The sequence below is a fragment of the Myotis daubentonii genome, chromosome 8 (assembly GCF_963259705.1).
Source record: "Myotis daubentonii chromosome 8, mMyoDau2.1, whole genome shotgun sequence".
Lineage (NCBI taxonomy): Eukaryota > Metazoa > Chordata > Mammalia > Chiroptera > Vespertilionidae > Myotis > Myotis daubentonii.
Window position 1 is genome coordinate 88,685,823 of NC_081847.1, and position 25,308 is coordinate 88,711,130.

A 25,308-nucleotide genomic window follows, 5' to 3' on the forward strand; every position below is an offset into this window, starting at 1 on the left:
TCGAGGGCCACAATGGGTTCTTAAACTGGACCGGAGGGCCGGAACAAAAGCATGGATGGAGTGTTTGTGTGAACTAATATAAATTCAAAGTAAACATCATTACATAAAAGGGCACGGTCTTTTTTTTTTTTAGTTTTATTCATTTCAAATGGGCCGGATCCGGCCCACGGGCCGTAGTTTGACCACAGCTGGTCTAGGGTTTGATTCCGGTCAAGGGCATGTACGTTGGTTGCAGGCTCGATCCCTGGCCCCGGTGCATGGGGGAGACAACCAATCGATGTTTCTCTCTGTCTCTCCCCCTCCCTTCCATTCTCTCTAGAAATCAATAGGAAAAATATCCTTGGGTGAGGGTTAACAAAAAAAATGAAAGAAAAAAAAAAGCATTGCAAAACAATGTTAAAAATGAGATCTGCTGTATAGAAAATTGATCAAATATTAAGATCAATGTGCTGAGTTAATTTAAGTGTTTCTTCATCAAAAAATCATGGAAGAATGAAAAATATTTTCCTTTATCTTTCAAAAGGAATTTTCAAGAGTGAAGGTCTGCATACCAATAGCCCTTGATTAATACTTAGGCATCAATATTTTTACTAAAAAGTAAATTTCAGAGAAATAACTAGAGTATAACAAATAAAAAGGCACAATATTCAGAAGCGAGCTGATATATTATGAGTGGTATTTGTGAAAATAACTTTTTGTAGAAATTAACTATAACTTTCTGAGTTGAAAAACTATCATGTAAAGAACGCTGACGTACAAATGGACAGTTTACACCTGTTCTCGCCAACGAAATCCTCGCTACCCTGTCACTGGCCACCTTGCACTCTAATGCTTTAGGGAAAAAGTACAAAACTTCACATCTGCCTGTTGATACAAAAAAGGATCCAGCCAACTGGATGAAGGAAGAAAGGGCAAGCGATGAACTGTCTTGTTGGTCTGGGAGATTCTTTTCATCTGCTCATTGAGGGCCAGGTGCTGGGTGAGGTTTCACGTCTAGCTGCTAACCTGGCGGTGTCCTCCAGGGAAATGCGTTCACCATTTGGCCTCTACAAGGGGATCGAGGATGCAGGAGGGGGGAGGACTTGGAGTGCAGGCAGGAACGAGGATGCAGGAGGGGGAGGACTTGGAGTGCAGGCAGGAACGAGGATGCAGGGGGTGGGGGGGGGGAGGACTTGGAGTGCAGGCAGGAACGCTGGGCAGGACAAAATGTCACTGGCTCCCAGGAGCCTGATTCCTAAACTGGCAGCGAGACGTCCCAGAGCAGAAGTCAAGAGCAGAGCTAAAGTTAGAGTCTGGCGTTCTAGAGAGAGAAGGAAAGGAGGCACAAACAGCCTTTTTATTACAAATAAAAAACAAGTTAGAAAGGTACATAGGAAACCCATCCTGCAAGGGGCAGTTTTCTTATGAGGGTCATCAAAATGGAAAGTTCTAGAAAGCTGTACTGTCAGGGGTACAGGTCTCTGTGTGCACTCATGTATTTTCACACTGTTGTGTGTATTACCTCCTCTGATGGACAAAGATTTTTTTGGAAGTGCGAAGTTACATGACCGACTGTAAAAAAGGAAGATTTATTTCAGAAAAGCTTGAGTAGGAGGCAAAAATGAGATTTCCCATCTCATTTTCGTGGCTGTACGTCACCGCTGAGGAAATGTCCACCTACCTGCCTGCTGGTGTTTTAGAAAGATGCCACTTTATTAACCAATGAAAAACAATAAACCAACAAAAAGAACTTACTGAGGAATGTGACTTCAATCTTAAAGAACCCAGGAATTTAGCTTTGAGAGAACAGAGGAACACACATGGGAACACCAACAAAAGTATGAAAAAACTGTAAGTGCTAAACTATCTCTAAGACACACAAACACGAAAGGAGTTCAAAAATTCCGCCCAATGACACCCAAGAAAGAGTCATCCATGTTGTCGGACAGATCAAGTCAACTTGCAGGGTCACGTCCACTCTTCAAGGAGCGTACCCTCCAATGCCAAGGTTACAAGTGCTCAGTGGGCACGAGGCTGCAGAGCTCTGACAACGGGGAGGGAGGGGGCCAGCTTGCATCTGGCTGGAGGTGATGGGGAGGAATGGGGGGGTGGGGGTGGGGGTGGCACTGCAGGTGGCCCTCAGGGACGGGAAGACAGTTAGAATGTGTGGTGAGAGACGAGTTTGGGAAACTGTAGGCCAGTCATGGCGAACCTCTGACACGCGAACTCATTTTTTTGGTTGATTTTTCTTTGTTAAATGGCATTTAAATATATTAAGTAAATATCAAAAATAGAAGTCTTTGTTTTACTATGGTTGCAAATATCAAAAAATTTCTATATGTGACACGGCACCAGAGTTAAGTTAGGGTTTTTCAAAATGCTGACACGCCGAGCTCAGAAGGTTCGCCATCACTGCTGTAGGCCATGGGGGGGCGGGGGGAGGAATGGAGGCAGATATTGGAAACGTGGGGTTGCAGGCACACGACTTTAAAAACCAGGAGAAAAAGAATTTAATTTGGTGGGTGGTAGGGAGCCAATGCTTATTTCTGGGCACAAGTGTCTACAGAGAGAGTGCCTAAAGTCCAATTTTAAGAACGTATCTATTTTAAGGGCAAATGAGATTAAGGGTAAGAAACCTGAAGCTTACACACTTTCCCCGTTTCTCAGGGGATTTCTACTGAATTATTACCCACATCATCCGATCGACAGGTCTATCCGCCAGGCCCCTACGGAAACTCCAGGCACCTCAGCTGGTGAAGCGGCTCTTAGGACAGCGGCTCTGTGATGCTATCGACTGGCCAGCACCCCGCACCCCCTGCTACACGAGGGCCCACGCCCGCAGGCTGCTGTGTGTGCCAGAGGTCACTGTCCTGGGACCGGGTGCTCCAGGGTTCTTCCCCACCTACGCCACGGCACCTGCCCCAGGCGTGCAGGCTCCGGGCTCCTCACTGATCGCCACCCTCCCCCCAAGCCCAGCGCCAGCTCTGGCCGACACCAGAGACGACCTCCCCAATGGAGGCTGAGGGGCCAGAGAGAGCCCAGCAGGCCAGGCTGGTACCAAAGGGAGCCCCAGCAATTAGAGGAGCTGCCCCCCGACATGCATGAAGACGGTGAGAGGTCGGAGAGTATGTTCCTACAATGAATCGCTTTCTTCATCGTTCACAGGTTCATCCCAGGACACGCTGCTTTTCTAAGCAGAACTCCGGTATCAGGAGGAACCCAAACTCGCATGAGGAATGTACACGTGTTTACCTCAGCGACTCCAGCGGATGACCACAGGAGAAATAAAAGCAGAATGGGACTTAATTTCAGTGAAAAGGAAAAGAAAACAGGACAGGGGGTTTTTTGAAACAGTGGATTTAAACACAATTATGTGTAATTTTAAAACTGACGTCCATGTTTTTATTAAACTCTGGCTCCGCAGAGCTCTGGAGCTCCTCCAGGAGCTGCCGCAGTGTGATCCAGGAGGAAGGAGCGTGGACGGCGAGCCTCCGGGAGGAGAATGTGGAGAAACTGCAGGAAGTCGTGCTGGCGTGGGTCTCACACTCACATGCTTCTTACTGTCAAATAACTTGGTCATAAAAGCTTATGAGTGTTAATACTTGGGTAAGAACAAACCCTTGGAGCAGAGAGAACAGGATGACGTAACGGTGACAGGGTAGAAAAACCCAACCTGAAGAGTGATGGCTATTTTGAGAGCTGCCAAGCAATTCCATTATTCTGTTCCCAGGAATGCAATTCTAACATGTCCAAGCATTGGACAGTGACTTCTGACACTTTTTTTTAAAATAGTGCCTACATGGATGGCAAACTGTACGGTTAAAATCACAATTCAGAACAAAAAGCGTTACAAAAATGTTTTCCTCTGAAGAACAGCAGAACTTGGAGATACTTGGCTTGGTCATCTTAGTTGGGTAGAAACCGGATAGCCTACTAATGATTCAGATGTTCTCATGCACAGATGCCCACTTGGTGTTACATGCTGTCTGATGGTGCACACACAACATTAGTGTTACATGCTGTCTGGTGGTGCACAGACAACATCAGTGTTACATGCTGTCTGATGGTGCACACACATTAGTGTTACATGCTGTCTGATGGTGCACAGACAACATTAGTGTTACATGCTGTCTGATGGTGCACACACATTAGTGTTACATGCTGTCTGATGGTGCACACACATTAGTGTTACATGCTGTCTGATGGTGCACACACATTAGTGTTACATGCTGTCTGATGGTGCACACACAACATTAGTGTTACATGCTGTCTGATGGTGCACACACAACATTAGTGTTACATGCTGTCTGATGGTGCACACACGACATTAGTGTTACATGCTGTCTGATGGTGCACACACAACATTAGTGTTACATGCTGTCTGATGGTGCACAGACATTAGTGTTACATGCTGTCTGGTGGTGCACAGACAACATTAGTGTTACATGCTGTCTGATGGTGCACAGACAACATTAGTGTTACATGCTGTCTGATGGTGCACACACAACATTAGTGTTACATGCTGTCTGATGGTGCACAGACATTAGTGTTACATGCTGTCTGGTGGTGCACAGACAACATTAGTGTTACATGCTGTCTGATGGTGCACAGACAACATTAGTGTTACATGCTGTCTGATGGTGCACACACAACATTAGTGTTACATGCTGTCTGATGGTGCACAGACATTAGTGTTACATGCTGTCTGGTGGTGCACAGACAACATTAGTGTTACATGCTGTCTGATGGTGCACAGACAACATTAGTGTTACATGCTGTCTGATGGTGCACACACATTAGTGTTACATGCTGTCTGATGGTGCACACACATTAGTGTTACATGCTGTCTGATGGTGCACACACATTAGTGTTACATGCTGTCTGATGGTGCACACACAACATTAGTGTTACATGCTGTCTGATGGTGCACACACATTAGTGTTACATGCTGTCTGATGGTGCACACATGACATTAGTGTTACATGCTGTCTGGTGGTGCACACACAACATTAGTGTTACATGCTGTCTGATGGTGCACAGACATTAGTGTTACATGCTGTCTGGTGGTGCACAGACAACATTAGTGTTACATGCTGTTTGATGATGAGATGTCTACTTTTTTCCAATGGCCTTGTTCCACCTTCGCTTTGTATGTGGGTAAGCTGAGGAAAAACCTTGAATGCTCTGGTTACAAATGTGTCAGGGAGAACTGTGGTAGTTAAAGAACGGGTCCTAACCGGGTATGACCTCTATTTTTTGTATATGGCTGTATCCCAGATCCTAGCCCATCATCTGACATGCTGTAGGCACTCAATAAATATATGCTGACTTCAGGAATACATAAAACATGGAATCGAGACCTAAATGGTACCTTTACTCAAGGTTTCCATCTTCCTCCTCTTGGCCCAAATCCTATCTTTGTTTGAACAGCATTTCAATTAAATTCCATTTCATAAGTAGTTATTGACCATCCACTAAATGTGCATGGCTGTTTGGCCAGGGACCCAACCAAGGTAAAGATAAGTTTTTCTGGACAAAAATCATCTTCCCTTTGAGCTTTTATCCTCTTGTATAAAATAGGAATAAAAAAAATCCTATTCTTCTGCACGGGGTTGTTATAAGAATGGAAATGAATACTACATATAAAAGCACAATGAAAATAGTAAAGAAAATATGTAAAAGTTGCAACATTATGACATCATTACACCCTTAAAGTATAAAAGGATGTATTTTACTTTATTATGGTTAAAATAATCAGAGCTTTAAAATGAATAGGCTGGCCCTAACCAGTTTGGCTCAGTGGATAGAGTGTTGGACTGCGGACTGAAGGGTTCTGGTTTGATTCCGGTCAAGGGTACATGCCCGGGTTGCAGGCTGGATCCCTAGTAAGGGAGCATGCAGGAGGCAGCCGATCAGTGATTCTCTCTCATCATTGATGTTTTTATCTCTCTCTTCCTCTTGGAAATCAATAAAAAATAAAAATGAATAGGCTGGTGTGACTCAGTTGGTTGGGCGTCATCCCATGTACTAAGGTGTTGCTGGTTAGATTCCCAGTTGGGGCACATGCCTGGGTTTCAGGTTTGATCCCTGGTGGGGGGTGGGCCGTGCAGGAGTCAGCGGATCAATATTTCTCTTTCCATTGATGTTTCTATCTCTCTCCCTCTCTAGAGAGCAATAAAAAATATTTTTTTTTAAAAAAAGATAATAGGATTGAATAGGATTATTTCAGATATGGAATGTGAATTTCCAAAATGCATGTTTCAGATTCAGAGGGCAAAGAACCAAAGAACAAAATGAAATGAGGTCCTTGGCCTCCCACTAACAAAGAAAGGGTATGAACACATTCCTAAGAGCCTCCAGCTTATCTGCTGAAAAACATTTGAGGGTTTCTCCAGTTCTTAAGTCTTTCCCCAGATAAACATATGAGGTGCTTAAGTAATCACAAAGTCATTTATAAAAGGAAATGACTGTTCTCCCCACTTTTATACTCTTCCTGTTAAAGTCTTTAGATGATTAAAACTGAAAAGGAGAAAAGGGAAAGAAAAATAGCAATACAAATGCAAAATAATGTTTTATTGGGAACATATCCATCATGTAAAGTAACTGACATCGTTAGAAAAATCAAAAGAACTTACAATATACTGGAACATACATTTTTTTTTTAATGACACGGGTTTTTATATATCTTGGTGAATGACTTCAAAAAACCTATCATATGCTTTAAAAGCAAGCATCTTATCATAAAACAAAGACAACATCAGGAGAGAAGGGACTGTAAGGTTTCTGAAATTAGAATTATGAATTACGATGAATCTGAAACACACTATATGCTTGGGCTCCAGCCCTGTTCTCCACACACTTCGCAGATTACTGGGGCCATGGAGCTGGGTTTCCAGGTAGTAAAACTGATGAAGTGGATGCTGGGCTTCATATCTACTCACTGTTCTAAGCCCTCCACTCTCATCAGCACCACCTCCTCACTCACCCGCCCTCACTGTTCTAAGCCCCCACACTCCCATCAGCACCACCTCCTCACTCACCCGCCCTCACTGTTCTAAGCCCCACACTCCCATCAGCACCACCTCCTCACTCACCCGCCCTCACTGTTCTAAGCCCCACACTCCCATCAGCACCACCTCCTCACTCACCCACCCTCACTGTTCTAAGCCCCACACTCCCATCAGCACCACCTCCTCACTCACCCGCCCTCACTGTTCTAAGCCCCACACTCCCATCAGCACCACCTCCTCACTCACCCGCCCTCACTGTTCTAAGCCCCACACTCCCATCAGCACCACCTCCTCACTCACCCGCCCTCACTGTTCTAAGCCCCACACTCCCATCAGCACCACCTCCTCACTCACCCGCCCTCACTGTTCTAAGCCCCACACTCCCATCAGCACCACCTCCTCACTCACCCGCCCTCACTGTTCTAAGCCCCACACTCCCATCAGCACCACCTCCTCACTCACCCGCCCTCACTGTTCTAAGCCCCACACTCCTATCAGCACCACCTCCTCACTCACCCACCCTCACTGTTCTAAGCCCCACACTCCCATCAGCACCACCTCCTCACTCACCCACCCTCACTGTTCTAAGCCCCACACTCCCATCAGCACCACCTCCTCACTCACCCGCCCTGCCCTCACTGTTCTAAGCCCCACACTCTCATCAGCACCACCTCCTCACTCACCCACCCTCTACTTGTTTTCATGACCTACCTGTCCACGGGACAAAACAGTTCTCATCTCTAGACTCACAACCATGAACATTCATGGTTTGGAGCAGGCAAAACTCAGCAGAGCCTTACTGGAGCAGAGTAGAAGGAAAAACTCCCCACAAAACTCCGACCCCAATGAATTGCATGCTGGAGAGTTTGAAAATTAGCAACATACTTACCAAGAACCCTAAAGACTGAGAATTTTCCCAGTTAAGGGAAAAGAATAAGAGATGAAAGTCTAGGATTTAACTAAGAGTAGTGCTTAGTACAAATTCCTACAATTATTAAATTTCTGTGATCTTATTGAGAATTCTCCAAGACATTGATTAGTTTTAGGTTTTTTGTTTTTTTTTTTAATATATTTTATTGATTTTTTACAGAGAGGAAGGGAGAGAGAGAGAGAGTTAGAAACATCGATGAGAGAGAAACATCGATCAGCTGCCTCCTGCACACCCCCTACTGGGGATGTGCCCGCAACCCAGGTACATGCCCTTGACCGGAATTGAACCTGGGACCTTTCAGTCCGCAAGCCGACGCTCTATCCACTGAGCCAAACCGGTTTCGGCTAGTTTTAGGTTTCTAATAATATGCCCTCATTTGCTGCATTCCCCCAAAGCAATAAGAAATTCTATTGTTTCCTGAGAATATCCCACATGTATGCATAGTTGCTTCAGACAGAGTAAAAACGATTTTCACATACTCATACGATGAGGTCATCAGGAACTCTCGGAGAAGACAACACGCTTCAGGCATTTACGGGCTGTACCTAATAAGCACATGCTCTCCTGAGCATGTCCCCGCACCACACTCAAGAGGGAGGGACTTCTGGGGTGTTCCCCACACCATGGCCGTTCTAAGTCATCTGGCAGCTCCCAGCCACTCCCAGAGGATCTCCATGGAGGTCCGCCCCCCCCCCCCAGGCTCCCTAGGTCCCCACCCCCGCCCTCCTCCATGTGCTCAAAGTTCTTGCAAAATAGCACTTCCCACAGGGTGGCCTCGAGTCTTCAGTTAGACAGGGCCCTGCTGTATTAAGCTCTCAGAGGACAAGGACCAGTCTTATTCATCTGCGCCCCCAAGGCCTCGCTCAACGAGGGCGCCAAAATACGTGTGTTAAATAAAACTTAATGATCACCACTGAATACAATTGTGAGGACAATGAAGATGTGACTGCTTGCAAAGATATGTCATCCATATACGTGGAAAAAAACCTACATTGGCAGTTTGACAAGTGAGGGTGAATGCATACACGCTTTTCCCCAATGGTACGTAGCACTACAAAATGCAGTAAACCCCCAATAAAAGCAAAAATATCAATTTGCTTATTTTTAGCAACAGAGCATCAAGATATATGTAAGTAATTTTAGAAGGAAAAGTTACCGTAGTCTACATTCTGCTCGAAAAATAAACCCCCTTTAAACCCACCCATTCATTCAGCCACTGGAGTGTTTTGCCCACTGCAGCCGTGACCCTGAGGCTGACCTGTCCCTCCCCCCATGACCACTCCCTTTTGCCCCCTTGCTCTGCAATCAGCTGGTATGCTGAGACCAAGTGAACTTGTTTTAAAATTAGAGAAAAGCTATCAGCCCAAAACTTAAAAAAACAAAAAAAAAGCACCTCTCTACATAATACATCACACACAAGTGACATTCCATTACAATACAATTACATCTCTAACAATAGTAACACAATCCAAGGTGACTTCACTTTCTTGCAGCAAATAGCCGATGACTTTGTAAAGCTAAGGAGGCAAGCTCCTGAGCTCACAGATGCTGATGAAATAGCCTTACTTGGTTTCAGTCCGGGAGCCACGGAGAGAAGGGCTACTAAATTTAGACGCCGAGCTGATTTCATCGCTAACCTGCCCTCCTGACAGGTCTCGGCAGACAGAAGGAAGGAGGCACAGCGGACACCACACGGATGGGATCAACCTACTTAACAAGCCCAGACGCCACCGAAAGTGGCCACAGGGCACCGGCCCTGCAGGTCCTGGGTGTGGCTGGCAGCCCCACCCTCCGACCCCCCGGGGAGCCACCTGGGACCCGGATCTGTCAATGTGACTACAAGGACCACCATACGGTCAGCAGTTCTTCTGGAAGAAGAAAAGACCAGAAATCTGACCCAAAGCAAAGCTTGAAACAATTAGGAGAAGCACAAGTTGAAATGGAATTCAGTCCTGATCTTTTTCCTGTCTTTTTTTTTTTTTTTAAAGATAGTTAAGAAAATACCTAACTTTCCATCTAAAAATGATTGAATTCAAATGACATTTTATTAAGATACTAAAAAGCTCAGGACAATAACTGAGCTGCTCACCAGGCGGCGACAGGGAAGTCAGCTGTTTGCTGGGCCTGTGCGGGAGGGTGGGCGGAGGGGAGGCGGCCCAGAGGGAGGGCGGTCTGCACCCGCCTGTGGGAGTGGGGGGGCTGATGGTCAGGTGCTCGCTGGCCAAGCGCTGGTAGTGACCCAGCCTGGACCAAAAGCTTCTTAGGGCAGAGATGAGGGGTGGAAAGGAACAGGAAATTGTATGTTTCCTCTGCTGCCCCTTCCCCATTCCTTTCCGTGCTTCCTCGCCACACTGCCCACTACCTTTTCTATCATCTCCAAAAACAGGTATCTTGCTAAAGCCGCTTTTCGGGGTTTTTAGAACCGAGCTGCCCTCTCTCCCTCTTGAGTACTTTATAAAATACCCAGTACATTGGTTTGGGCTGATACTGAAGTCCAACAGAACATCCCACCCTTCCTAAAGCCCTATACATTTTATAAACGATTCAACTAAAACGTGAAATATTTTTATGCAGAGCCAATCTGATAGTTTACGTGGCTTAGGGCCCCCCATTCCACTATGGGAAACCCCAAAATATTACTACTTTTCAAACAGATTCAGGTGAGCAGTACACCTGGTGGTATAGGTGGTATTCACTCCCACTGATAGTCTCTCTCCATTTATACAGTTTTTTTTTTTTTTTGCTTGAACTTGCTTTTCACCAGACATAAAGTTGAACGCAAACCAAATACATATATGATTATCTGATGCAGATTTAACGTTCAAAGAAAATTTTCGTAAGATGATATCCTTGGGATAAAATAACAGGCGATAAGAGTGCGTCACCGTTTTACAATTTACTGCAATGTATTTCCAAGTGTCCTACCTTCTCACACCATTTTCCCTTTAAAGAGTTTTTAACATGCTCACATTAGAAACACATGGGAGGTTATTTATGATAAAGGCAGGGCATTCTGAAGGAAATGGAATGCAAATGTGGACACATCAGGTCAGCTTTTTATGAACTAGAGAAAAGCTGAGTTAGTGTTAATATTAGCTGGAGGGAGATCTCTTAGCTCAGTGGTCGGCAAACTGCGGCTCGCAAGCCACATGTGGCTCTTTGGCCCCTTGAGCGTGGCTCTTCCACAAAATATCGACTTCTGCGGATGGGCCACGAAGTTTCAATCCCACTGTACATGTGCGCCCGCACGTGGTATTTTTGGAAGAGCCACACTCAAGGGGCCACAGTTTGCCGACCACCGTCTTAGCTGGAAATGAAAAACGAAATAGGAAATAATGCAAACAGAAAAAAACCCAAGGGGGGGCTGCCAGAATTAGAGCCTAAGTCTTCAGAAAGAGAGTAGGAAATAACTGTGTGGAACAAGGAAAAAGTCAGTCTCAACAGGTGAAGCTGTTTTGTGTATGCAACCTCCTAAAACACAATCACATTTCAACGGCAAGGAGTTAGCATGGAACAGACCTGTCGAATCTCACAAGGAAGGTGGGGGAGGGTGGGTGGGTGGTAGAGAGCAACCAAAGAACTTGTATGCTTATACGCATAACCCATGGACACAGTAGGGTGGTGAGGGCCTGGGGCGGAGGGTAGGGGCAGGCTAGAAGGGGTCAGTGGGGGAGGGCGGAAAGGGGGACTTACGTAACACTTTCAACAATAAAGATTAAAAAAAATAATAGAGGAATTGAGATAAAAGTTAAGGGAAATATATTACCCAAGAAATGTGACTATTCGGAAGTATAATGAGGGTCAATCACTTAGATCGACAGTATTTGGTTTTGTTTTCATCCTAACAGCACTGTCCTGGCTGCCTTAAATGTCTTCTAGAACAATGAGAGGCATAAATAAATAAACTCATAAATAAATAAACAGAGAGATAGCACTCTCCCGCTAAACGCCACCGCTAAAGACAAAAGTCACAGACTAAATTATGGATAAGGACACTGCGCCAGGTAGGGCTCTGGATCATTTAACTACAGTCTTAGTGGTTTGGGTTTTCTCAGAAATGCAGTGCGAGCTCCTGGCGGCAGCACACAGCACGGGGTGGGGGGTGGGGTGGGGGGCTTGTTCTGATGCAGACTGTGGGCTTCACACCCAGAGAAACGAGGAAGGTCAAGGAGCTTAAGAATCTGCATTTCCTAGCAGCTCCCAGGGGGGCATACATGCATAACTTTTACACTTTGAAGGTTTGACTTTAAAGAAACTATTGCCTAAAACAAACTTTTTTTTCTAGCAAAAACACGTTTCAGAGCAGAAAGGTATCTCTAAATCTAAACTCTATTCTCGGAACTGTCTGCCTTGTAGTCTCTGGTAGCCAGTGAGCCATCCCAATGGAAATTCTCTGCTTAGCAGAGATCGAAAGTGTTTCTACAGGTTTCCTCAAGCCACACCTGGCAGCACTGCGGCTGGGAATGGTTGCAAAATGCACGCCAATGCCTACTGTAAGGTAACCGTACAGATCTTGCTTCAGAACCCTTCACAAATGCTGCTTAACATTTTGGTGAATCTGGCTTGAGGAATTTGAAAGATCTGCAAAGAAACTATGTATATGACTCATAACATTTTATTTATCTAAGAAAAACACACCTCTGACTTGCTCTCATTTGCTAGCAAAACCTCCCCACTGAACTGCAGTGGGTTCTTTTAACGTAAGAACCGTGACTGGGAATTTCCTCTCGGACTCTTTTCCTCGCCCTCTTCTGCGCTGTGCCTCTTTTTCTGACAACCAGCCCCATCCCCCTTACCCACATGTACATACACCCGCTCTGTGGGTAAGATGCGCATTCATTGCAATACAAAGCGGTAAGTGCGATTAGCAAAGGGACTGCTAATCACAGAGGGACCTGTGCTAGTTGAGTGGGTTTTTGGGGAGCAAATTAAAAATAACATGTGAGGGAGCTCCAGAATGCACAGCAAGAGCAGCACAATGAAGACCTGACCGGTGGCGGGGTGGCGATCTGAAGTTCAGTGAGATGCACGGGGCAGTTTTATTCTGGAAGGGCAGGCGCCGAGTCTCAGGGGGCCCTGCAGGGGGAGCGACGACCAGCAGACTTTAAATGCGAATGGGATTTTACCAAACATGACAGGAAGAGGGAAGACCCCAGCAAAGGGCGTGAGGAAGGGCTCTGGGATGCAGAAGGGAGAGAGTCTTCAGGGAACAAAGTGTTTGGGGGGCTGGGGCGCAGGGGAGAGATGCGCACAGTGAAACGGAGGAGAGGGGCTGCAGCCAGAACAAAGGACCTTCTCAGCCGCGGGGAGAGTTTGAATCTTTTCTCCAGGGGAGGACAACGCGGAGCCCTGAAGGTTTTGAGGGACAAGAGAGCGGCAAGACCCAACCTGTCCTGCAGCACCAGAAGGTGGTGGTGGGCAGGGGATGGGAGAGGGGAGGCCGAAGACCAGGCAGGAGGCAGCACAGAGCTCCAGCGAGCCCAGCCAAAGGCTGCGTCGGGACGGCTTATGCTCTCAGATGCTCGAGGGCTGGTCCCGCCAACACCCCTTAGTCACACCCGAGTTCTCCCCTTTAGTGATAGGGCAATGCTGACACGCTTCTCCTGCCCCGAAGACACCAGCTGTGGTTCATGAACTCACACTCCACTCGACAGGGAACCTTTAGGTAAACACTGAGAAGATGGTCTTACCTGAGCAGAGCTGTTCCACTTTCGTGTAGTTTAAAGATACGATGTCATTAACCCATGCGATGATGTCATGTCTGCTCATAGTCTCCTGGGTTATCGAGGTAGAATACACATTGACCGCCATTCCCCAACTAGAAAACAAACAAACAGACAAACATGTTTATTTGCCTACGAGGAAAAAATTAACTCAGAAGCAGGGCATCCGCTGAAGGTGGGCGTCCCAGGCAGAACTCGAAGGATGGAGAAGCCCTGCTCTGGCTAAGCCCTTTCTCCTCTGTCTATTCTCCACATTTGCCACGTTAGGTTCCCATTATTTACAGGCTTTGTCTCCATTTCTAATATCTCCCTTGCAGTGTTTTCACTGTGGAAGGAACTGGGCTGCTTGTCTTGTAGAGGTCCCACAGTCTGGATTCTGCTCACTGCCTCCCCTTGGTGTGATTTAACACACTCCTCTGTCCCCTGTATTTTCTTTTAACTCTTAAAAAATTTTAAGTAGAGTTGGTATACAATACTATATTAGTTTCAGGTGTGCAATAGAGTTGTTGGGCTTTTTATACCTTACAATGCGATTGTGGCCCTTGTGTTTTATACACGGGCACTTGGATCGAAAGGTTGATCTGACTCAAGTTCTAACTGAGGGGTCGGGTGGCAAGACTACCTCACTGCGTGTCCGAGCTCCCGGCAGGAGGCACAGGATGTCTGACTGACCCCTGTGATTCGGTAGCCATGGTGGCATCTGCCTACACCTCACAGTTCTTTACAGACTTCGACGTGACAGTCTGCTCTTCATTCTTGACCTTCTAGCTGGAGTAACTCTATAAAGAGAAATTCCCCCTTGAGGTACCAATCGTATCAGAAAGGCAGGAAAGATGCCTGGTACTTTTCCTTAATTTAGCAATTTTCGAAATAAAGAGGCAGTTCCCTGATAGTTTCCGAAGATAACAACCAGGGTTTTATCTTTGAAGTGTAATAATGCACTCATGGACCTAAACGTATGTGACACGCTTCAGTCCAGGCCGTTTCTCTCTCCACTGACATCAGCTTGTGGAGGGGAACTCGGGCTGGCTCCGAGCTGTCCTGCGAGGTCCTGGAAGTCTTTGGTAATGTCCCTGCTTTCCGGTACGACACCGTGTTCCGGACCCGCACTGTACATTTCCTGCTCGGACCCCAAACCAGGCATTTCTCTAGAGGCTCCTCATCCCTTTACTGTACACGGGAGTCAGAGATAATATTTTTAAGCACGACTATATATGACCAAAGAAACTACAGTTTTATAGATTTTTACATGAAAATCTACAGATTTATGAAACTGTGTTCGGCATTCTTATGAACTCTAAGCAATAAAATTAAAAAATAAAAAATAAAAAATAAAGCAATAAAAATCTGTTTTTTACTAAAAATAAATGAATACCCATTCACCCATCCTTAAAAGCACCCTCCTCTCTAAATTCTCTTCCCCTGAAGACACTCATGCCATTGGCACTCGGATAACGGGAGCATAATTCCTGCTTTTCCGCCACAGTATCGAAGGCTGTTTATTTGTTGGTTAATAACGTCCACTGTTTTCTTTAGTCTATCGTTTATTAAACAAAACCATTGCCTTAAACACCCATCTAAAGTTTTAATCAACTTTGTAAATTACATAAATCCTTAAAAGATAAATAATTCAAACTTTAAAGTATTTTGGATGTCGGGTGGGATTTCCGCATGCTGGCCTACTCCCGGCACTGGTATGCTTTCTAAGGCCTCTCAGGCCGTGCCGAGAGCTTCCGCCTTCATTCCCAGGCAATGCATCCACGACGGAGGATGAGGCACCAGGGCGCAGACTGTGCTGGATGGCAGCAGGCCAAACTGGGCTGAAATGCTCGTCTAGATGACTTCCAAACAAAACGGAAACAATGCAGGGGAGAGACGACGGACCTCTGTTTTAGAAGGTTAAAGCCATCTACTCGTGAGCACACACGTGTGGTTCCCTAAGAGGAGTGTACGCAGGGCAGGGCGAAGAGCTGTGCTGGCTTTTAAAGAATCCAGGAAAACAAGGAAGCAAGTCGTGCTGCAGGCGCTGTCCATGAATCGCAGTCTCCTCCAGGTCTTTCCTGAGAACGTCCACCTACTCACCCACACTCACCTACTCACCCACTCACCCAGGGACAGCAATCCTTCCCCAGCTAAACAGACGCCAAGCAGAGCCCTGTGCCCTCAGGGGCTCAGAAGGTGACCAGTGAGCAGTGAACAGCATCTGCTTTTTGCTTGAGAAAAACTCCAAGCACTTTTTACTAGATGGTAGTCACTAGGCTCAGCACTCTCACCTCCACCATGTCTCCCCCCAACCCCTCCCAACCGGCGCAGCTGCAGCCCCAGGAACCCGGTAGAAAGAGCAGCCGTGTGCCAGGGACCAGCGGGAAAGACACGGTAGAGAACAGACCGAGAGGAAGGGTGAAGAGGAATATTTTCTGAAATAGAACGACACATTAAGTAGATTTCCATACCTATTTCCAATGAATAGTAATGGAATCAATGTAGTTAACGTCTCATTACATCCGTGCTGATTAAAATATTATGACCTTTCTCCTCCAAATTTCGCCAAAATACTCCTAAGTTCACCTCCCTCTGTGGTTGCCTCTCACACCCTTTGTGAGCCCCCACCCCATGGGCAATGCCTTGGATTTGGGCGAGAGCCCCGGTTCCGTCCCTCTCCGCAGAGGGGGGCATGCTCTTCCCCTCCCCAGTCAGGGGCCTCCCAACCTTTTCTCAATCCTTCCGCTCCCACCTTCTCTACGGGTGCGACTCCCACAGAGTCAAACCTCAGCTCTCCGGGCGGCCAGACAGCTCACAGGACATGTACAGCTGTCTCAATATGACACCAGGGCCAACGAGAGAGCGCCTCACAGTCTCAGCTCTTCTGTGGACACCCTCCACAACCCCAAGGTCTTACTACACTTTCTTGGGTGTCGACCTATCTGACCGTGCACAGGCAAGAGTACCTGCCCCGGCTCGTTCTTCAGACATGTCGTGTGGATGACAAGGAGTTTCTCTATCATTTTAGAGTTAACGTGACCCCATGCTCCCATTTTGATCCCCGAAAAAATTCTGTGAGGGAAGCAGGGCAGGAACTATATTGTTTCCTGACAAACGGGGGTGCCCAGTGCTACCGAAGGTAAGTGTCAAAGTGATTCAACGTATTATATTTCTTGACCTTGAGTAACTTCCAACAGTTCAGTCAAGAAAAGTAAATGGTTAAGACGGTAGAGTGACATCCCATGCCGCGCCCGGCAGGCTTGTCCTCCGTTTGGGTCCTCGGCCGCCTTTTACCCGGAAACGAGTTTATTCTTAGACAGACCTCCATCTGGTCCCCAGGACGTCATCATCTCTCTCAGCGCCGTCCCCGCGGAGGAAGGGAAGTCGCAGCCCTGGCCGACGGCCTGTGGCTCAGTCAGGTTCCTGACCAGCCACACGTGTTCAGAGCTGTCAGGACGGCGGAGCATCACAGCCTGTGGGCCTCTATATGTCAGCATGGCAGCTACATTTTATTTTAAAGTGAATTTTAATGCACTGCTCCTACTGGAAAAGAAACCAGTAACCACAATGTATCTATACATTGTTTTTGTGACTGTTTGAATACCTTTCTTGAAAACTGGCTCCACACACACACACACACACACACACACACACACACACATACACACACACATTTCTTCAAACAGGAGAGAGAAAACACACACAGAAAAGCAAGCCCCACCCCCACCCCATACCTCCCGCAGGCGAAGGCACTGCTGGGGCTTGTCTGTGGACAGTGACCACTGACCCACTGGCTCAGAACAGAGCGGCCTGGGCCTGAGGCCCTGCGATTCGCCCTGCGTCAGCCCTGTGGGGCCCGGAGGCAGGGCGGGGTCAGGCTGTGCAGCAGCCACTCACCAGGCCGAAGAGGAACCGCATGTGGCCCAGGAACAAGGAATGCCAGGTGACAGGCCTGAGCGATCCTCCTGAGCCAAGCCCGGATGACGGCTGGGCAAGCCCTGAACCGTGGGAACCAGGATGTGAGTCCCACACCTCACCAGCCATGGCCCCCCACAAAACACACAACAGTTCTGGCTGAGAACAGATCTGCCAACCTTTATGAATTATTCCGGAAGGGCGTCTCCTCAGAATTTGACAAATCTATAAAATGTCACAGCTAGCTCTGTATGTGGCATCACGTGGAAGTATTTCTTTTGTAATTCATGTTGTCGCTCTGCCTCACCCTAGCCTTACAAACAGATCCCCGCCACGTGTGCGTGCAGGATGTGTGGTGTCTGTATGTGTAGTGTGTGTAACGTGTGTATATGTGTATGTCTCTGCGTGTGGTGTGTTGGGTGTGTGTGTTTAGTCTCTGTGTGCATGTGTGTAGTGCGTTTGGTATATGTGTATGTCTCTGTGTGTGCATGCATGTGTGTGGTGTGTTGGGTGTGTGTGTGGTGTATGTGTATAACTCTGTGCATGTGTGTGTGTTTTGTTGGGTGTGTGGTGTGTGTATATATAGTATGTGTATGTCTGTGTGTGCATGTGTTGGGTTGTGTGTTGGGTGTGTGTAGTCTCTCTCTGTATATGTCTGTGTGTGCCTGTGTGTGTAGTGCATGTGGTGTGTGTGTGTGTGTGCATGTGTGTGTGTGTGGTGTGTTGGGGGGGTGTGCGTATGTGTATATCTCTGTGTGTGCATGCGTGTGTTGTGTTAGGTGTGTGTAGTCTCTCTGCGTGTATGTGTATGTCTCTGTGTGTGCTGTGTGTGTAGTGCATGTGGTATGTGCGTATGTGTGTGTGTGGTGTGTTGGGTGTGTGTGTGGTGTATGTGTATATCTCTGTGCATGTGTGTGTGTTTTGTTGGGTGTGTGTATATATAGTATGTGTATGTCTGTGTGTGTATGTGTTGGGTGGTGTGTTGGGTGTGTGTGTGTAGTCTCTCGGGGTGTGTGTATGTCTGTGTGTGCATTGTGCGTGTGGTATGTGCATATGTGTGTGCACGTGTGTGTGGTGTGTTGGGGGTGTGTGTGTATGTGTATATCTCTGTGTGTGCATGTGTGTGTTGTGTTAGGTGTGTGTAGTCTCTCTGCGTGTATGTGTATGTCTGTGTGTGGTGTGTGTGTGTGGTGTGTGTGTGTGTGTGTGTGGTGGGGAGGAGGCCATGTTTCCTCATTTAATCCCTTCACACTCTGGTCAATCCTTTTGGAGGAAAACGAACTTTTCGGCAAGGTCCCGGCACACCAGGTGCCCCGGCCACTGGCTCTGGCTTGTTTTGGGGTGTGGACGTCAGGAGAGGGGCTCAAGAAACAATTTTGGGAATGAGGCCTGTGGAGCTTATTCTGATTTTGATTTTTTTCCACAACTAACATCTGAGTCTGCCAGGCTCCCCAAGTTTAGACACGACCATCTGGAGAAGAACAGCCCTCCGCGAGGTGGACTCCTGTCTGCGGGAGCTCCGTTTGGGTTAATTTATCCGGAACCCGGTGGAAGCTGAGCCTTTAGAAGCCCTCCTGCCTGGAGTTGCTTTTCTCATGCCCACCCCCCACCCCCCCCGCCACCGCCCTAAAGGAATCCACATGCAACTGAAATTTCACCTTCAATATGAGACACTGAGAATCCCACCTACTCAAGCGGCCATGCTCACTCATACACCCCACACTGACAACCACGCCTGCACGGGGGACTTCCTTCTCTCTCGTAACAATTTCTATTTTCAATGTGCCCCCATCACTGAGGGGAGCAACCCACCGTTCACAAAAGCAACGGACAGACTGGGAAAGAGGTACAAGGAGGAACGGCACTTCTCTTTCACCTGCAGAGTTTATTTCTGGAGCCCGGCACATAAACTCGGAAACCCTGATGCTAATCTAGAACCCAAGCTGTTTCTTTAGTCATGTTTACAGGCCTCAGTGCTTCCCAGGAGCCATGTCCGCTGACAGGTGTCAGAGGTCCCTGTCAAGAGTCTCAGAAGCCACTTTCCTTACCAACCACTGCATTTACACCTGGTTCAGGCGGGACCTCACTGTTAAGTCCCATCTCCCAGGGTGACCTTTGAGTAAAGGCTTTAGGACACTCAAGGTTGGCCTGTTGCTATATGCCAGGTAAGGGGGAATGCATTATTCAAACAGACTTATAAGCACAGCTTTTTGGTCAGAATTTTGTCATTCTAACAGACATAGCCATTTTGCAAATACTTCTAAGTATTCACAAATATTATGAGGGAGAGTTTAAAAAGAGATTTAGCTAATCATTGATATAATATTTCCTTCTCTTACAAGTGACATGTTTCTAAAACAACCTGCTAATATTTTGAAGAAAAAATTTTACATTTATACCCATAGATCACACACTGAGCCAAAGGCAGAAACCCCAAAAGTTGTTTTCAAAGGCCACTCTCCACTAGAATATACTAGTACTAGAGGCTCAGTGCATGAAATTTGTGCAGGGGGTGGGGGAGGGTGTCCCCCAGCCTGGCCTGCACCCTCTCCAATCCGGGACCCTTCGGGGGATGTCCGACTGCTGGTTTAGGCCCAATCTTGCAGCCAGACATCCCTCTCACAATCCCGGACCTCTAGCTCCTAACCGCTCAACTGCCTGCCTGCCTGATCACCCCTAACCACTCTGCATGCCCGCCTGATGCCCCTAACTGCTCACCTGGAGGCCTGATCGCCCCCAACTGCCCTCCCCTGCTGTCCTGGTCGCCCCTAACTGCCCTACCCTGCTGGCCTGATCACCCCTAACTGCCCTACCCTGCTGGCCTGATCACCCCTAACTGCCTCTGCCTCGGCCCCTGCCACCGTGGTTTTGTCCGGAAGGACGTCCAGATGGATGTCCGGAAGACATCCGGTCTAATTAGCATATTACCCTTTTATTAGTATAGGACAGGGGTGGGCAAACTTTTTGACTCGAGGGCCACAATGGGTTCTTAAACTGGACCGGAGGGCCGGAACAAGAGCATGGATGGAGTGTTTGTGTGAACTAATATAAATTCAAAGTAAACATCTATACTAATAAAAGGGTAATATGCTAATTAGACCAGGAGATCTTTTGGACAAAGCCATGGTGGCAGGGCCAAGGCAGAGGTGGTTAAGGGTGATCAGGCCAGGAGGGGAGGAAAGTTGGGGGTGAGCAGGCCAGCAGAGGGGGGCAATTGGGGGTGAGCAGGCCTGCAGTGGGGGACAGTTGGGGGCGATCAGGCCAGGAGGAGGGCAGTTGGGGGAGAGCAAGCCAGCAAGGAGGGGCAGTTGGGGGCGATCAGGCCAGGAGGAGGGCAGTTGGGGGAGAGCAAGCCAGCAAGGAGGGGCAGTTGGGGGAGAGCAGGCCAGCAAGGAGGGGCAGTTGGGGGTGAGCAGGCCAGCAGGGGTGGCAGTTGGGGGCTAGCAGGCCGGCAGGGGGGGGACAGTTGGGGGCAGGCAGGCTGGTGGGGGGGGCAGTTGGGAGCAATCAGGCCAGCAAAGGGGCGGCAGTTGGGGGTGAGAAGGCTGGCAGGCAGAAGTGGTTAGGGGCGATCAGGCAGGCAGGCAGGTGAGCGGTTAGGAGCCTGCGGTCCGGGATTGTGAGACGGATGTCCAGCTGCCGGTTTAGGCCTGATCCCTACACCAGCAGTTGGACATCCCCCTAGGGGTCCCTGATTGGAGAGGGTGCAGGCTGGGCTGAGGGACACTCCCCCCAGCCCACCACCCCTGCCCCCCGTGCACAAATTTTGTGCAATGGGCCACTAGTCATTACATAAAAGGGTACAGTCTCTTTTTTTTTTAGTTTTATTCATTTCAAACGGGCCGGATCCAGCCCGCGGGCCGTAGTTTGCCCACGGCTGGTATAGAAGATGTCTTCGATCTGAGGGTGGGTGGGGATGAGTAGATTCAGACTGCTATGGTCACTTGAATGTGCGAGTTTCCCTCCGAAGGGCCTTGCAGCAGCACAACCAGTTTCCGCCTGAGTGCCCCCTTCGGCCTCCGTCCTAACAAAAGGCTGCGGTGAAGTCCCCAGTGGCTGTGCCAGTAATGAGCTGGGCATCCCTGGGGAGTGACGCGTCAATGTGTCCCCTGAACCAGAAACGTCCCTGCTCTCAGCCGCGCGTTAATTCATTCTCTCGATTCAATACCGCGAGGGGTAGGATTTAAACAGGCCACCAAGGACAGGGTATCTCCGGGTAATTCTCGCTTCATCACTTCCTCTTTATTGGAGACCTGAAGTGTGGGGGCAGGGAGGCCTTTTGAGGAGGATGGAGTGAAGGGGGAGGGAAGAGAGCATGCTGGAAAGACAAACCTTGGCAAGATGAAATCTCCCTGGAGAGACATTACAGAAACTACCGAGTTTCATTTAAATGTGGGTATAAGGCTTCCGCTGAACTTGGGGGAGACTGACGCACGCATGGGCTCCCTGGCCGGGATGGGGCCTGAAGAGGTCATTTGCTGACTCGAGAGGTGCGTCTGTTCTGTTTGTACAGGCTCTGTGACTGCAGGGGATTAGACAGACAATGCACGGCCACTCCTCCAGGCTGCCCTCCAGGCTGCCCTCCTGGGAGAGCAGCCCAGCAAGGAGGGCCTCGGGGCGGAGGTCTGAGTGCAGAACTGACCTCAGACGGGGCGGTGGCAAACATCAGACGTGCCGGAGGTTATGAAACACGTGCATTTTATTAAAACACAGGTATGGAACTAAGACTACTTTTTACTCAAAATCAGGCTATTCCCAATTTAGATCTAGTGCAGAATCCCAACGCAACGAACTTTAACACTAAGGGGCTTTGAGAAACACTGGATGAAATGTGCGTTATCAGCGCTGCCTGCTCTGTCCCCGGCTCTTCGAGGCGGCCTACCTTCCCGGTTATGAGTCTGCTCCCCGTTATCGCTCCTGGTTACGGATGGCGCCTGCCCAGGGCTCAGGCTTCTACTTCCACCTGCCACTCAGGACCCCTGACTCCAGCACACACCTAGCCCTCCCGAGAGAGTGAGCAGAGAGTCATTCCTTTCCCGGGCGCCCACCGTTTGCCATGAACGGCTACAGAGGGAGGAAGCTCCTCCTTGCCATAGCACCCATGTTCCCAGTACTCTATGCCTAAAAAGTGGAGTGTGATGGAAACACAGATTTCTCCAACGGCCTGAACGAGAGTCCATAACCGGCCTAAAATCTGCCTCCGCTTCCATAGCTCTGACATGCTCGGTGCCAACCCGCCGGAGGCTCTTCCGTAAGTGGCTCCTGACTTTCACCTCCTACACTCTGTAAGCGAGTGCACCCCACATGCGACTTTCAAAACAGCATCGGGTTTTAAAACTCAGAATCAACAAACCAATAGCTGTGGCCCTGGATGACTTGGAAACTTGGCTCTTATCTAAGGAATGAAGACGTTTTGGGATTCTGAAAAAGTTCTTTGTGGCACTCACGATGCTCGCTGATATGACTGAAGCTTGGCTCCATGCAGCAAGGGCGCAAGGCTAAGGCCGCAAACACGCACAAAATGGGCACACGCTTCTTCATATGGTCAGAGCTGAGCGTCTGCCTGAATGTCCATCTGCTTCAAGCAGTGGCTGGCTCGGTGTCCAGGCTCTGAAAATAATTCCAACGGCCCAAGCGCATTCCCATGCCATAGGCTGGGCCGGTTTCCTCGGGCACCAGCTCTGGGCAGTGCCCCCCCTTCCCCCCCACTGGGCTCCCAGTGCATCTCCTCCTTCCTGACCATATGCCTGCTGTTTACTCTCCCAGCTCTCCTTGGCCCTGTTCCCGCTCACCCCGACCTTAGCCCTCTCCCATGACCCCAGTCATTTCCAGGCAGGCCATGCCCCGCCCCCCCCACTCCCAGGTCATCATCTCCGGGCACGAGTGCTGCTGCCCGGGGACCAGTGTGCACACCCGGCTGTGGGGCCACCAGCACAGAACTGGGTGCATCAAACAGCGCGGAGTGTGGCCGCTGCGGGAACATGCCACTCGAGGCCACGCTGCGGGGGTGGGCAATGTGCTGAGTGCTCCCACCTCCTGGTTCTGGGCTGTTCTGGGCCCTCCTTGGCGGGGCTGTTCCGCCTCAGGTACTTGGCATCTTCCGTTGTCTACCTTTTCTAAACCTTCTCGTTATAAAAAAGCAAATGAAGGGATGACGGCTAGGAGGTTAATCCTGAGGGATAATGGGGCTCGAGGCCTTTGGTGAAGGAGGGTTCGTGCCCAGCGCTGGGCGCCCCGGGCTGCGCCTCGTGCCTCAGGTTGGGCTCACATGCCAGCTGCTCAGCAAGCGCTCCCTGCCCACCTCGGGGTGCCTCCTCCCGTCCTCCCACACCCCCTCGTGATACCAACACAACCTGTAGCTACTAGTACCTGGTTTCTTTACCGTCTGTCTACTCCCTCCTGCCCCCTCACTGAAGCTGTGAAGGCAGAACACGCTTCGTTTCCTGCTGCATCTCCTGCTTCCAGGGCAGGGCCTGGCCTGGCACGTCGGCGGCTCAATAGTAAATGCTGAATGAACGCACGCGGGGAAGAGTTTCGTGGGGAGGGAAGTGCACGGGGTTCCTGAAATCACACCATGTGCGCAATTGCCAATATACCGGTCTGTCTCCAGTGCCATGTGAGAGGGTTAGGAGGAGAAATGTGCCCTTCTTCATGTCTCCAACACTGACACCCCAAACTCACCAGCCGCATCTGAGCTCCATGAGAGCACTGAGCTAGGGGCCGGCCGGGGGCATCGGCTTCTCGTTCCAGAGCTACCCTCGGCCCGGCTGGTAACCCGGCCATCTCCTTTTCTTCATGCGTGTTCTCACTTAGTCTCCACAACCATGCGGTGGGGTCCCGACGGCCTTTATGTCACCATGGAGGGGGAGGACCAGGGACCCTGCCCAGTCACCGCTACGAAGCGAAGAGCTGGCCTGTGCGCCTGGGCTGATCCTAGGGCTCGCGCTCTCCACCAAGCCCCCCCGTCTGCCCTCGGCCTGTGTTGCATCATGAAAGTAAGTGAGAGGAAAAGAACTCCAAGCGAGGACACACTGTGGTCTTCAATACAAGCACTTTCCTTCTTCATTCCTACCAAGGGCAATTTTAGATTCTCACTTTAAAACACAAGCTTCCCTGAAGACCCCGAAATGTAGAGATGTGGGCGACTAGTTACTCAGTTTATTGCTGGGAATAATTTTTGGCTCAGAAACCTGCCAGCTGTAACATACACACCATGCTAACATTTTAGGAATCACCACATTTCCCATTTCCAGTCGGTGCATATTTTGGACGTAAGTCTCTGAATTTGCTTTTTGTGGTACTTTAGTCAAAATGGACAGAGATCATGTTCATTACTGCTTATAAGCTTTTTTCCCTACCAATAAAAGACTTCAGATTGGTGTCTTGACTGTGTGTTTAGAAAAATCTATTTCTTTCTTTCTTTCTTTTTTTTTTTTTTAAAAACAACCCTCCCGGTATCTCACTCTTAGAGACTGGTGCCTACCCAAAGGTCTGTATGTACATTACGGTAAAATTCACTTTTAAACCCCTGAGAACATTTTGAATGGAAATGGAAAGTACCAATAAAGTTAAGCCTAAAAGGATGAGGAAAGCACAGGCCAGTGTTAACATTTATTCCAGTGAATTCGACTCCAAAGTGGGTAATGTACATCCCTATGCCCAGCCCTGCTGGTGCCATCCACTCTTAATTCTTCCCACAGCCGACTCTGACACAAACACCAAAATGGCCAGTGTCAAATAGCAAGAGCTCAACATCTTAAATATTAGC

At 48.7% G+C, this 25,308-nt stretch overlaps 1 protein-coding gene across 4 annotated transcripts in view; it reads right to left on the reverse strand.

The window, feature by feature from the left end:
- MAPRE2 (microtubule associated protein RP/EB family member 2) overlaps positions 1 to 25,308 on the reverse strand; it is a 121,170-nt gene that overhangs the window by 38,353 nt on the left and 57,509 nt on the right. For 3 of the 4 annotated variants that reach the window (XM_059707353.1, XM_059707350.1, XM_059707351.1), the window contains one exon: positions 13,611 to 13,738. The exons of the other annotated variant lie outside the window; for it this stretch is intronic. In XM_059707353.1, the coding sequence (XP_059563336.1) occupies positions 13,611 to 13,731 (121 nt within the window). In that variant the 5' untranslated portion in view covers positions 13,732 to 13,738. The remainder of the gene's footprint in view (positions 1 to 13,610; positions 13,739 to 25,308) is intronic. 4 annotated transcript variants of the gene reach the window in all.